The 14,759-nt window shown below is 40.8% G+C and overlaps 1 protein-coding gene across 1 annotated transcript; it reads left to right on the top strand.

Annotated features, from left to right (window-relative positions):
• The first annotated feature begins 1,389 nt into the window (after positions 1–1,389).
• Positions 1,390–3,392, top strand: HTR1B (5-hydroxytryptamine (serotonin) receptor 1B, G protein-coupled). The gene has a single exon (XM_012646065.1). The coding sequence runs from the start codon at positions 1,749–1,751 to the stop codon at positions 2,919–2,921; it is 1,173 nt and encodes a 390-aa protein (XP_012501519.1). The 5' UTR covers positions 1,390–1,748; the 3' UTR covers positions 2,922–3,392.
• The last annotated feature ends 11,367 nt before the right edge of the window (positions 3,393–14,759 follow it).

Genomic DNA, 14,759 nt, shown 5'->3' with positions numbered 1-14,759 from the left:
ACACACTGATTAAGCTGACTCCAGTGTCCATTTTTTCTTGAAGTGTGATGACCTCCTTTCTAGGTAGGCTCTTAGAAGGGACATGCTTACTAGGAACTGTTTTCCAGAGGCACTGGAGTAGGAGGGTGGGGCAGAGGGTTTAATTTCACATACACTTGGCTTCTGTTTGTGTTACTTTTCCATTTTTGCAGACAGCTTTTTCTTTCTTTTTCCCAGTTGACTCACATTTAAAGGGGAGGGATCGAATGAAAACCACAAATTTCTAAAACTAGACGAAAAATTATTTTTTATTGTACCAAAAGTTAAGGATGACTTGAAGCATGAAGCTAGATGTACAAAATGCACATATTGGCCTTTTCCTTCCACTGCGATATTACCGGTGCCTCTTCTAACCTGGGTGTGGCCCTCAGGGCTAGATAAGATTCCAGAGTGGAGAGGTCAGAGATTGGGTCTCGCTCCACCTAGGACTGGCGTCCTGGGCGGGTGGAGGGTGGGGGAGGTGGGAGCCTTATACGTGACGCAGGGACTAAGCCTGTGATCGTGGCTAAGGGCGTGGGTCTCACTTGCGGAACGCGCAGCAAGCCCCGAAGCCCGCAGAGGCAAGAAGAGCACTCCTTCATCTCCATTCCTGGTCAGAACTGCGGCTCCGCTTTGTCAGGGTCTCGAGGGGGGCCGAGGGTGGGAAGTGGGGAGAGAGGGCGGTAGGACCCGGCGGGAGCTTTCTCGGCCAGGAAGGGAACAGGGAGGTAGGAAAGGAGGGAGGGAAAGAGAAAAAGGGAAGGTGATGGGGAGCAGACGTCCGCACTCGCCGCGCCGCACGAGTTGCACGGCTCGGGCAGACTGGACCTGGACTCTATATAAGGAGCCCATCCGCTCCGCAGCTCACACGTTCCTATCGGACTGGCGCATGCCGCGTCCCTCGAACTCCCCCAGACACCTGCCCTTTCCCCATGTGCTGCACCAGGTCGTCCAGACCGGCGCGCCCAGTCGCATGGCTCTGAGAGGTGCTTGTGGGACCAGGGTGGCGGTGGCGGCGGCGCGGCGCGAGCAGCCGCAGCTCCAGCCCCCTCGTCCCCACTCTTGTGGCCTCGTCTCCGCGGGGCAGCTCGCTCTAGTAGCCAGCGCGTGAAAAGAGAGGGAGGGCAAAGCTCGAGCGCGAGGCACGGCGCGGCGCGGCTCCCAGACTTCACCCCACCCAGCTCTGGCTGCAGCAACTGCCTCAGGAAAGTGCCCCAGCTTGGGGCGAGAGGCGGGAATGCAAGACCAGCACTCTTCGCTTTGGGACCGACAGCTAGGAAACTCCCGCGGCCAGAGTCTGCAGATCCAGGAGCGCCCGGGTTAGGAGACGCTCAGCCCCCGAGCAACCGGGGTAAGAGACCCCACTTGGCCGAAGCCTTCTCCTCAAGCAATATTTCACCCTCCTCCACTAGACACCTCCACGGAGCGGGAGGGAGGCTCTGTGGGCCAGTTCTTAGGAACCCAGGACTAAGACGGGGCGTGGAGAGGAGCTACCAGAGACGCGGCCGCGGCGCCAGGCGTGCTGAAGTGCAGGGACGCGCTCGGCTGCTTTGGCTGCCGCACCCTTGACCTCTAGTTTCAGCTGGGAACTTAGGCGGAGGAGTAATTGTGGAACCAAAAGAACTGACTAGCAACGGGGGACAAACCTGTGATCTCCAGGGTCCTTCCGCCCTCTCCCTCGTCCGCTCCATGCCTAAGAGCTGCGCTCCGAAGCCGGGGCGAGGAAAGCCATGGAGGAACCGGGTGTTCAGTGCGCCCCGCCGCCGCCCGCGGGCTCCCTGACCGGGGTTCTTCAAGCCAACTTCTCCTCTGCTCCCTCCCACAACTGCAGCGCCGAGGGCTACATTTACCAGGACTCCATCGCCCTGCCCTGGAAAGTACTGCTGGTTATACTGCTGGCGCTCATCACCTTGGCCACCACGCTCTCCAATGCCTTTGTGATCGCCACAGTGTACCGGACCCGGAAACTGCACACACCGGCTAACTACCTGATCGCCTCCCTGGCGGTCACCGACCTGCTCGTGTCTATACTGGTGATGCCCATCAGCACCATGTACACAGTCACCGGCCGCTGGACGCTGGGCCAGGTGGTCTGTGATTTCTGGCTGTCGTCGGACATCACTTGTTGCACTGCTTCCATTCTGCACCTCTGCGTAATCGCCCTGGACCGCTACTGGGCCATCACGGACGCGGTGGAATACTCCGCTAAAAGGACTCCCAAGAGGGCGGCGGTCATGATCGCGCTGGTGTGGGTCTTCTCCATCTCTATCTCGCTGCCGCCCTTCTTCTGGCGTCAGGCCAAAGCCGAGGAGGAAGTGTCGGACTGCGTGGTGAATACCGACCACATCCTCTACACCGTCTACTCCACGGTGGGCGCTTTCTACTTCCCCACCCTGCTCCTCATCGCCCTCTACGGCCGCATCTATGTGGAAGCCCGCTCCCGGATTTTGAAACAGACGCCCAACAGAACAGGCAAGCGCCTGACCCGAGCCCAGCTGATAACCGACTCCCCCGGGTCCACGTCCTCAGTCGCCTCTGTTAACTCGCGGGCCCCCGACGTGCCCAGCGAATCTGGGTCTCCTGTGTACGTGAACCAAGTCAAGGTGCGAGTCTCCGACGCCCTGCTGGAAAAGAAGAAACTCATGGCCGCTAGGGAGCGCAAAGCCACCAAGACCCTGGGGATCATTTTGGGAGCGTTTATTGTGTGTTGGCTGCCCTTCTTCATTATCTCTCTGGCGATGCCAATCTGCAAGGATGCCTGCTGGTTCCACCTGGCCATTTTTGATTTCTTTACGTGGCTGGGCTATCTCAACTCCCTCATCAACCCCATCATCTATACCATGTCCAATGAGGACTTTAAACAAGCGTTCCATAAACTGATACGCTTTAAGTGCACAAGTTGACTTGCCAATTGCAGTGGGGTTGCCTAAGTGACCTTTGGGGACCAAGTTGGGTCTGGTTCCGCAGGTAGGTCAAATCTTCTTTAGTGATTACTGGGTCAGAGCTAGGCTCTCTCTCCTGGGCAAGGGCAATGCATCCCGAGAAGCCAGGATAGTTTTGAGAGAGCGCTCTGAAAAGGAGAACTGTTCAAACTAAATGTAGAGCTTCCCTGCTGAGGAGGAGGCTCACTTCCTCCCCTCAAACCTTGGGCTCCGCACTGACCCTGCAGCAGCCAATCACAAAGAGGGCTGCAACTTTTTAAAATTGATGCTGGAAAGGGGATTCCTGCCCTGCTTTGGTATCATGGATGATGCCCTCTAGAACCAGTGTACTTGTAGTTGTTGTCTGAAGCCTGTTTGAGACAGATCTACATACAGCCTGGCAGTACTTGAACTAGATGCTTAATATCCTGTGTTTGGGGGAGAACTTTGTGTTACAGCTTAATTTAAGAACAATTACTTTGACATCCTTCAGTCTTCAGTTTTTGTTTATTTAAACTTGGTTGGAGAAACTTTGGATTTGGTGCTTCAAACCCTATATGTGGCTTGGATGACACAGAGAAGCCTTGAAGAGTTAACAGGAAAATTCAGATGCTAAGATTCTATTTTTATTATAATTGCAACTATATGGGTGTGGGGGTGTGGGAATGGGAGACGGGGATCATTAAACTGAGAATCAATAACTATTGATCGTTTTCTGCAGATTTGTAATTTTTAAACTTCTGTTTAGCAATTGTCAAACCACAACTCTAGCAACTCGAACAAAACATTATGTGTACTAGTGCCAAAGTCTGCAGATTGCATTATTTTTTTCTCCTACTTTCATGTATCTTTCATTTAAATTACACATCTAAATCCCCATAAATGGAGGGTGTGATGGGTGACTCAGCCCGAACTGCTGCTATATTTCTTACTAATGCAATGGGTAAAACCAATTAGTATTAGATAGACACTGTTCCTTAACAAGCAAAGTATCTTTATTCCTTATCCAGCTCAGTGAGATGTGAAGGAGACTGATGAAATAGGAACGGTTCTTAGACAATTAAGGAATGGGGGGCAATAGGAGGATGTATATTTTGACTTGTAAAAAAGAAATCTTAAAATGCATGAGAATTTTTTCTGGTAGTCATTTGCACTCTCCTTCTCATCTGTGATTCCTTTGTGTGCCAACATATAAAGTAACGAAGAGAACTGCTCCCTTCTCCAGAAATCTTCAAAATGTATTAAGGGCCCTAAAAACCACATTAAAGAAAAACTACACTTATTTCTTTTCCCTTGCTATTGAAGTTTGGGCAGGAACAAATGACTAGAAAATGACAAGCAAGAACTTTAGAAAAGCTTAGAGAAACTAAAATTGAGTCTGTTTTCTTTGTAATTCGTAAAACCAACCTCAGACTTAAACAGTTTATTAGGAAACAGGCAAAACTTTGAACCTTGTAAATTTGTCACTGACCTGACATCTCAATGAATATAATATCTAGAATACTTTAAATTTATCTGTCTTTTCAAATGTCAACAATACTAGTTGATATCTCAAATTCACTCTGTGAATACTGGATAAAATCATACACTAAAATATTAAAAAAATTATCTTAATCAAAAGAACTACTCCTAAAGGATTATTAGCACAGAAAAAAAAATATATATGGGCAGCATTTAATATGCCAAAGAAGATTCACATTCCTTTCTTCAAAGGGTTTTCTGCAGTTGATGCCTTTTGTCTGCAGAAGCAAGTTATCTTTGTAAAATGGATTCACTCCCTGCTTGAAACTCCCCAGTCCAGATTGTCATACAATAGATGTATTGAGCTGAAGTACACTGCATACCTACTGTGCAGACCTTTGCTCTGGGGTAATGACTCTTGAAAATACACTATTGAAAGGTTCTTATGTAAGATACATGAAAAAGGGAATTTTGATCAACATTTACACCTCTCACTGGAGTGAGATAAAATTTTAGGCATTAGATAAGCCTATACTTGCGCTGGATCCCCAAATTTCTTTTTTCGCTTTTTGTGGTGTTTCTCCTATGGAGGAATGTGCATAGAGCACGGTATTTGTTTTTTTGTTATTAATATGTTGTTTTTCTATTTATACAACTGTGTTTTCTTTGGGCCTAAGAGGCAATTAAGTCAACTTCTAAAAGCCTTAGGGGGAAAAATTAATTGAAACAAATAGCCACTTACAAATGATTTCTTTACAGGGCACCTACAATGATTGTGTCCTCATATTAATAAAACACAATCGATGTAGTCAAATGGGTTGTTTGCTGTTTTGTAGATTACCCACCTAAACTATTGCTTGACTATTTGGCTGTATTAACTGGATTTGGGGCATATTGTGTGAAGTAGAAGCTTGTAAAACCCTTGTAGTTATAAGAGATCTAGAATCATCATCTAGCATTGCACATGATTATGCAAAATGTATAATTCATCCCAGGGGTATGTACTTAAGACTGTTAAGCTCCTTTTCAGTTACTGCTGCCTATAGCATAGTTTATTTCATAAACTAGACACATGGCTTTTTTGCAGAACATAAAATAGGAGATGGAAATGTTTAACTTACATAGAAATGAAAATATATTTTCATTGGCTGTGCTAATAAATAACATTTTCCATATTGTTTAATTGCACAAATTTTCACAAAAATATATGAATGTATACTCATTCAATAATACTAATATTGTCTTGTGTTTCTAGGACTTGTAGAGTTTCCTTTTTAAAAATGGACACTGCACTCATGAATGTTTCTTGAGTTCAACAAATTTTCTACGGAATGATATCCTTCACTTTTCCTCTCTATGATCTTAGTTTTGTCTTTTTAAACCAGGAAACCCTGAGAGGACTATAATTCACTCAAGCAGTAAAATCTCAGATTATGTGTATTTGATGAAGTTGCTGTGACTGAAAATTGCCTTTGGTATCCCACCTTTCAGCAAATGTATAATTTGGAAATGAAATTTAAGAAAATAATGAAATAAAAGTCCATTTGTGTTCTAAAAAGCATCGGCAGTAGTTCTGTTATTATGGAAAGACTGGTTCATTGGATTCTGGGGTTGTGCTTAGGAATTTGAGCCTTCATGAGAGAGTGACTGATGGTAAATGATACATGGCAGACTGAGGTGTACTGCCATGATTTGGGGACTCAGTTTATATCTGTAGAGAAAATTTAAAATGAGTGAAATGGATTGTGTTCTCCCATTCTGCAAAGAGAGTAAGTCAGATTCACTATCACAAGAGTTTTCCAAATCAGCATTTTTAGAGGCAGCATTTAGTTTGTAGTCTAGGTAGTATGATTCTAAGGTACTGCATGATGCTTAAAACACAAAAGGAGAAACTGGGTTAGAAGCGGGCTTGGGGAAAACCTGAGAGTAGAATGACTTATCTGAAGACCAGTGAGGTAGGCAGATTTTGGAGTCAGAAAGTTCTAGGTTTGAATCACAAATAAAGCCTTTTAGAGCTGTGTAGTTCTCGAATACCCTCTACTTACAAGTTGCTGCAAAGGCTTAGCACCTATACATTTTAAGCACTTATCAAGATGCCTGACACTTTTTTGGCTCTGAGTAGATGGTACTTCCTCTTAGCCATTATTTTCCATTGCCTCTTTTGTGGATGCAGGATATCTGTAGCATAGAAAAACAGGACTACTTGGGAGAATTTGCACTGGCGAAGACCAAACTAGCCTGAATGACAGAAACTTGGCTAAACTAGAAGTAAACTAGAAGTGAGGTCTGCAGCCTTTTACAATTAACCCTCTAGGCTGGTGACACACAGCCCAAAGGACAAAAGAGAGCATAAGGGATGGTTTGCAGTGGCTCTACTGGTCAAGAAGTTGCTAAATATTTAGTTTCCTATAGCATTCTCTAATTCACTTTTAAACCCTTCCACCTCCTCTTCCTTGTCTAGAGATTTCCAGCTGTCTTGCCAGAGTCTAGTGTCCCTGGCCCTATCCACATCTCTTCTCAGCACCTCATTTTGCACTTCTCTGCTTTCTTCTTACCCGTATGAAAGCCATGATAACCAATGATGATGTTTATGGTTCTCATTTTAGCTATGAAGGCTCATTGTGTAGCTGAATGTCCTTACATTATATAAGGGGAAATTGTTGACACAAATGAATTTGTAATTGGTGGGGACAAAAGCTTTCAATTGAGGCACCTAATAGAGTTTTCAGAAGAGAAGAGGTTAGCAGGGGAAGGATGTCGGAAGTGAAGTTTCTGCACCTCTCATCAAAACCCATCCTGGAACAGTCCACCAGGGGGCAGAGTGCCCCTGATTTGTTTAGCACATGCAGGCGCTCACCATTTAGGATCTCTAAATCCCTCTTCCTGTACGTTTTGCAAGTAATGTTAACTCTTGTAGGCTCAGTTAAAACAAAAATCCATGAGCCAAGGAAGAGGGGGTTTATCATTGATTTAAAATAGCAGATTTTTCAGGACTTGCAAATTCAGGCAGAGGATCCCTAAAGCAAACCTAAAGTTTTTCTTTCTATATGCAAACTCAGTTATTTTCTTATTCAGCTCTTGTCCTGGAATAATGCTAAAATCTTAATATTTTAAAACATTGTAATCAGCCGGGAGCGGTGGCTCACGCCTGTAATCCTAGCACTCTGGGAGGCCGAGCCGGGTGGATCCCTCAAGGTCACGAGTTCGAGACCAGCCTGAGCAAGAGCGAGACCTCGTCTCTACTAAAAAATAGAAAGAAATGATCTGGACAACTAAAAAAATATATATATATAAAAAAAAAATTAGCTGGGCATGGTGGCACATGCCTGTAGTCCCAGCTACTCGGGAGGCTGAGGCAGAAGGATTGCTCGAGCCCAGGAGTCTGAAGTTGCTGTGAGCAGGCTGACACCAAGGCACTCACTCTAGCCCAGACAACAAAACGAGACTCTGTCTCAAAAACAAAACAAAACAAAACAAAACAAAACAAAACAAAAAAAACACATTGTGATCCTTTATTAATGTGGCACTGAGTGAAATGAGAGGTTAGAAGACAAAGCATTTATTTCAAAATAAAAGGAACTAATTATTTACTGAAGCATTTTTCACCATGAGTTTTCTCATCATCATGTTTTTCTTTTCAAAAATTTTTTATTGGTTTGAGGTTGATATATCCACAGTTCAAAGGTAGAACACCTGCCATTCACCACTGAAAGAGGTGACTGCTTTTTTTGTACAGAAATAAGGTATACTTATATGTCAGTTTTCCCCAGAAGGCAGACCTTCAAGTCTGTGTAATTTTGACAGTTATTTTTTTAAAATAGGCATATAGAAATGTGAGTAGAATCTTATGTATCAAAAAAATACATTTCTCTATCAGAAAATGGATCACATAAAATGAGAAAACAAATTAGGTTATATAATTGCCATTCTTCCATAGCGTAACTGTTACCCTCTAGCATTTTCATTGTCCCCAATGAGTAGTTTTTCTCTGTGCCATTTCATACATCTGTCAGTTAGATCAGACTTTCAAAATGAACATTTACATTTTAGGATTATACTAGGATTTTCAGTGCTTCCTGAGAGAGAGACAGTCCCTGGAGTTCGGCCAGCTGACAGAGTGACTTAACACTATTCCAAATATAATTTGTAAAGGAAAATGACTATTTCTTTTGACTTATTTGTACACATCTCAAAAGATCAGAGAAATCCTTTTCAAAACTACTAACTGAAAATCCATACAAGAATGGTCTTATAATGTTTCCTGTACCAAAAGTGAACAGATGGTGATGAAGAGATCCATTTATGGTAAATGCTTTAAAAATCTACACATGGCTCACTTAAATGATGCAGGAATGGATGACTCACATCCTCCTTGACTCTGTGGTAACATTCCACCCATTGGCCTTTGACTGGTCATCCTATATTGGGATAACCAGATTTCAGGACATCTCATGCTCACAAGTGTGGTGACCGTATCTGGTGATGGTTCAGCAGTGATAGAGCAGTCTGCAAGGATAAGTTACTTGTCTAAGAGCTGTGCCAAGAGTACTTTTGTAAATACTCTTGCTTGTCTCTTCTAAACCCATTTGCTAAATCCAGTTGGTGATAGTGTGTGTAGATATGCAGCTCCTCCTGTGATTCATAGATCCATTTTTGCTCATTGATAATCTCAAAGTGTTCAGCACTGAGCTGATCTACTTTTGTGGAGAAGCAGTTTTATGGTTCTTCATCTTTCCATCTTGGTCTTGCCTAGCCTTGAGTCCACTCCTTTGTCCTGCCTCTCTAAGCTTTCCCACAGAGTGTGATGTTGGGGTAACCACATGATGAGAAGTTTGGAACTAGCTACTGGCATGAAGGCCCACAACATATTGGTGGGTATAACATGCAAGAAAAATTCTTCAGAGTCAGAAAAATCTGACTTTAAATCCATGATTTGTAATCATGAGCTAGTTACTCTAAAATATGACAATACACACCTCTATGTTTGCAGGTAAAAATTAAATGAGATATGCAATTGTTTTCAACCTTGGTTGCACATCTGATTTATCAGGGGAGCTTTAAAAAAAGCTTTGCTCAAACCCTGTCTCAGACTAATTAAATTATATTATCTGGAGTAGGGCCTAATATTCTTCTTTTAAGACTTTTTTCCAGGTAATTCTAATGTGTGCCCAAGGTGAAATCTACTGAAATATGTATGTAAAGCTTTTACTATAATATACATAGGATCTGTGAGTGTGAAGGGAGTCCTTGAACGAAATGGGAATTCAAGTGGTTTTAGTTTTTTATGGTGGTGCTTCTTGAAATGTGGGCATATGAATTGCCTTGGAAGTTGGTTAAAATGCAGATTCTGATTCAGTAGGTCTTTAGTGGGGCCAGAGATTCTGCATTCCTAATAGGCTCTCAGGAGATGCTGATGATGCTGGTCCATGAATCACACTTTGAGAAATAAGAATCTACAGGAAAACATAACTTAGTTACAGAGCATTGCTCATTTCTTAAGGAGATACATACATATATGTATATTTATTTAATTCAATATGAAATGTCCAATTTCGAATCAAAAGTGTAGTTTATTATATCTCAAACAAGAAGCAGTACGATTAATCAAAGTATGTGCTTAAAGTATTGACACAGTTTTGCCATCTTAACGGTAGCTTGTTTATACCAGCAGTGAGGAAACCTGGTGAGCAACTGGTGATGAAATCACGAAAGGTGTTTTCCAGGGTTTGTTGAGAATTGACTTTTCCTTGCAAGGTATTGGTCCATCTCTATTGACAGATCTCAGCTGCTTAATTGCAAGCATCCTAATCATTTCATCCAATTGGTTGAAGTAGACATCCGCTCTAATCAATTGAGCAGGTTTCATGAAGCTGTAGAGGATAATACCAGCACTGGGCCACCAAACAGACACCATTAGCTTTTTTGGATGAATATTTGGTTATGGATTGTTTCTGCACTTCATTTTTATCCAATCATTGTACCAAATGCTTACCATTGTCAAAAGAAATCCATTTTTCATTTCATGTAACAATACAGTGTAGAAATGGTTCGCCTTTACATTGTGACAGCAAAGAAAGGCAAGCTTCAAGATGATTTCTCTTCTGACGTTCATTTAATTTATTCAGAACCCATCTATCCAGCTTCTTTACCTTGCCAATTTATTTCAAATGGTCCAATATTGTGGGAATAGTGATGTCAAACCTTGCTGCTAATTCATGCATAGGTTGAGATGGATTTGCTTCCACTACAGTTTTCAGCTCATCATTAACCACCTTGGTCTCAGGTCACCCAAGTGACTCATTTTTAAGATTTAAATCACCAGAACGGAAGTTCTCAAACCATCCACATACTATGTGTTCATTAGCCACATTCTTCCCAAACACTTCATTGATAATTTGAGCTGTCTGTGCTGCATTGGTTCCATGACAGAATTCGTATTAGAAAATAACATAAATTTTTGACTTATCCATGGTTTGACAAAAATGGCTCTAAAAAAACGTGAAAGATAATCACAAGCCAAAATGTGCCTTTGAGAGACTGAGGATGTACCTTCACAATAAAAATAAAACAAGAAGTGCCAAAGTGAAATGTCAGCAATGTCAACTGTGAAACTTAGCACTTAATGAAATTGGACATTTCATACTTAATAACCTGATGCGTATCAACAAAAACAAAAACAACACATAACTTGCAGATGAGAAAATTGTGCTTTTTAATGTACCATAGGTTGTGTTTTATTGGCTTGTTTACATGGTATTCATACCTCAGCTTTAGCAGCTGTTAAATGTTTCTCCTTAAATGCTTCCTCCCAGATGCTTTAAATTCCCAATCTACCCTAAAACAAACAGCTCACTTCTGGATCTTAATTAGCAAAGCATGACCGTCAGATTCAGTTCTTTGTTTTTTCCAAGGGCTTTGCCTTTTATAAAACAAAGAAATTAATTTAAAAATGCAAAACAAATTATAAAACAAGTAAAACAAAGAAATAACAATTGTCAACATATGGCAAAAAGCAAAACTTCATTTGTGATCTATTTTACTTAGTAAGCTCACTGGGATTTCTTTTGTTAACAGACAGGCACACATACCTACAAACACCTACATAATTATATATCATATAGATATTTATATGTTATAAACAAAAGCAACTATTTAATCAAAGATAAAAAGAATGTGCTTTTCGTCTCTTTTATTCTTATCGTATTTAGAGATGTAATACCTAAAGCAGTGATCCAGCAACTTTTTGATTTCACAGAAAGCCTCTCTCCATTTTCTATTCCCCAAAACTTTTATGAGTATTTTTCACTGAAAGTTATTTAAATTGCTAATGAGAAATGTTTGTCAGTTGGTTGACACCTACCCATAATACCAGAAACATTGTTGAGTTTCCTGAGCCTAGGATGGGAATAAGAATCAAAGAATCCTACTTCAGAAAGGATCTTATTTAATTTTTTTTACTTGTGTTTGAAGTTAAATAAATAGTATCAGTATCCAAATAAGTCTTTATTCTACATTACAAAACAAAGTTTAAAGTCTTTCATCTCCTCCATGTACAATTATGATGCTTCGAGTTAAATTCCAGCAAAGACACATTGCTGGAAATTTAGCTGCTTTATTTGCAAAGGAGCAGAGGCAGGGGAGGGAACTAGAATGATTAAGCATTTACTCTGTGCTACATGCTTTAAATAACCACCCACCCCCATTTAATCGTTGTATGTTATCAGGAGGTAGGTATTCTATCTATTATTCTTATATTATTTTATCATCATCACAAATCATGTATTACAGCAATTTTATCCAGTTCTTCAGGTTAGAGAATTAGGAGGACAGCCCCAGTTGAATAATTTGTATTCAGACTTGGAAAGGAAATGGCATTGTTATGTCTGTTTCACTTAGCTGAGAAGAGTGTTTTCTAAACTCTATTCTGAAGCATTAAAAGTAGATTAGAACTTTAGGGGTGTATTTGTAAGTGCAACATTGTATCTTGGGAACAGGGGTTTCCTCTTGGTCTGCTCCCAAATTTCTGCCCCACCCTGTCTAACTCCAACCTTGACCAACCAGGGCACATACCATGCCCACTGACCTCTTCCAGGTGAGTTTTTCTACACATGTAGAAAAATGTATATTTAAGCTGCAGGATATGGAAATATTAAATATAGATACTTTTGCTGTGATGAGTAATGTGTGGCAGGAGGTGTTTCCCTTTTATAAAAAGTTACTGAGGGATATATATCTCAAAAACTTGAGTACTTAGGACATTATGTCTATTTTTACATGGAGTCAAATTTCTGAGTGGAAAGTCAATTCCTAAGTGAAAAGTAAACTCAAGCAAGTCACACAATGTTTGCAAATGTTATGGTTATTTTTGCATTGTACAGATAAAACTTCTAATTAATGCTTATTTTTTCCTCTTGTTATAGTTGTGTTTTTTATTAGCACAGTTCCTTTTTGTCAAGAGCCTTCAATTACTTTCTTCTCCTGTCTCCATCTCCCCCCAAACCCCTAAAACAGCACCATGAACAACGAAACCAATAAATCCCAGGGACAGAAACTTATCAGTATTCCTAAAACCGACTTAAAACTGAAATATTTAAACTAAATATGAAAGAAAGCTATGCTTTCATTAAGGAAGCAATAGTGTGCAAGTTTGTAGAATCTCCTTTGTTTTGGAGAAAATTATTCTGCTCAAAATACTTTTTACCCTATGTCTTTGATTATTATCACTCATTTTTAGGTGAAACAAAGAAATACATGACACAAAATTTAGCAAATTTGGAATTAGAATCCAACCTTGGCTGACCTTGGATAAAATTCCCAATTTTGTCCCTTCCAGTTGTGTGACCTTAACATCACTGAGCATCGGTTTCTTCATCCGTTAATGTGTGGAAAACAGTGCCTTATTCAAAGTTTATTATGAGAATTAAACAAGCTACTGTCTGGCAGTTCTTAGCTCAAATGGTACTTAGAACATAATAGGTGTTTACCAGATGTTGACTTCCTTTTGTTGAAGCAAAATAAGCTATTGTCTATCCAAAGATCATGGGATGTGGAGTCAGCAGAGCTGTTTAAAATCCTGGTTTTTATTCTTATCAGCACGTGATTTGGGAAAAATTATTTAATCTCTGTAAGTCTCGGTTTTCTTACCTCTAAAACGGGATTAATATGATCCATCTGGAAAGATTGTTAAAGGATTATATTATTGCATAAGTGTAGACACCTGATACAGGTCTTGCAGCAAGGCTATTGCTCAGTAGAGTTTAGCTTTCTTCTCTTTCAACTTCCTCTCCTATCTTTAGGACCAAAGGCCCGATATTTGCATGCTATGCTTCAGTGTTAGTTAAAATGTCATTTATTATTAAAAGTGAGAACCGTAGAACTTTATGACATTGGAACCAGTTTTATTGATACAGTTTGGAAACTGCTTATATGCTGTGGTTCAAGGGATGCTAGAAAAATTACCATTTCCTGCCTAATGTCTATGAATTAAAGAGTTATTGTTTTGATTATTTTAAATTATAAATACTTTTTGAGGTTTTTGCACATTACATTAGCCACCACCATTTACATATTAATGTGAATTAGTTTGTTTATGCTATAGATTATTTGAGCCAAAGCATTGAAATAATGTGGGTTTTGAATATAAGGGGCTAAGATAGGGCTAATTTTGAGCTATAACTTCTTTCTACATAGGCAAAAATGAGTAGCTTGTCACAACAGCCATGTGAGGGTCCCAGGGAAAGAGTGAAATTTAAAAGGTTATTGAAGACAAAACTTAGCTCTTTTATAGTTTACTTGGGTAACAGTATGTTTGCATTTTATACTGTTTCTGTAAGATTTTAAAAATATTTTTAGATACCATGAGAATTCAAATCTGCAAGGAGGAAAATTAATTTGAGATGGTAAATATGTTATTACACTAAGCTAGAAAAATAGAACCCCGCAAACATATAAGCTATCCTGCTATGCTTCTTAATAATCACTATGGATTTCTCCATGTTGAAGGTGGCCGTCCACTGTGTACTTCTAGAGGGGAAAAGTCTGGCAGACACATGGCAATGTATTTTCCTGGCTTTGTATAGAAGCAGTTACAAGTACCACAAGTGCATACCAAGTAGATATTTGTCCACAATAACCCAACACACTGTCCAGAGGCAATGAAATAATTTTAAAGGTCACTTAGTCTGCATTTAATCAAGTCTGTTTTCATTTTTGACTGCTGGAGTTACTTGGTGGTATTCATAAAACACAGATATTTGCTATAGCAACTGCCGCAGGCTAACACTGCAGGGCGGATGGACTGGCCAGATTATTTTCATTCCACAAAGGAGATACCCTTGCCTTTATGAAATATGTCTATGA

The sequence above is a fragment of the Propithecus coquereli genome, unplaced genomic scaffold (genome assembly GCF_000956105.1).
Source record: "Propithecus coquereli isolate 6110/MARCELLA unplaced genomic scaffold, Pcoq_1.0 Scaffold24, whole genome shotgun sequence".
NCBI lineage: Eukaryota > Metazoa > Chordata > Mammalia > Primates > Indriidae > Propithecus > Propithecus coquereli.
Note: the sequence above shows the minus strand (reverse complement) of the source record. Positions and strands in the feature narration are given on the sequence as shown.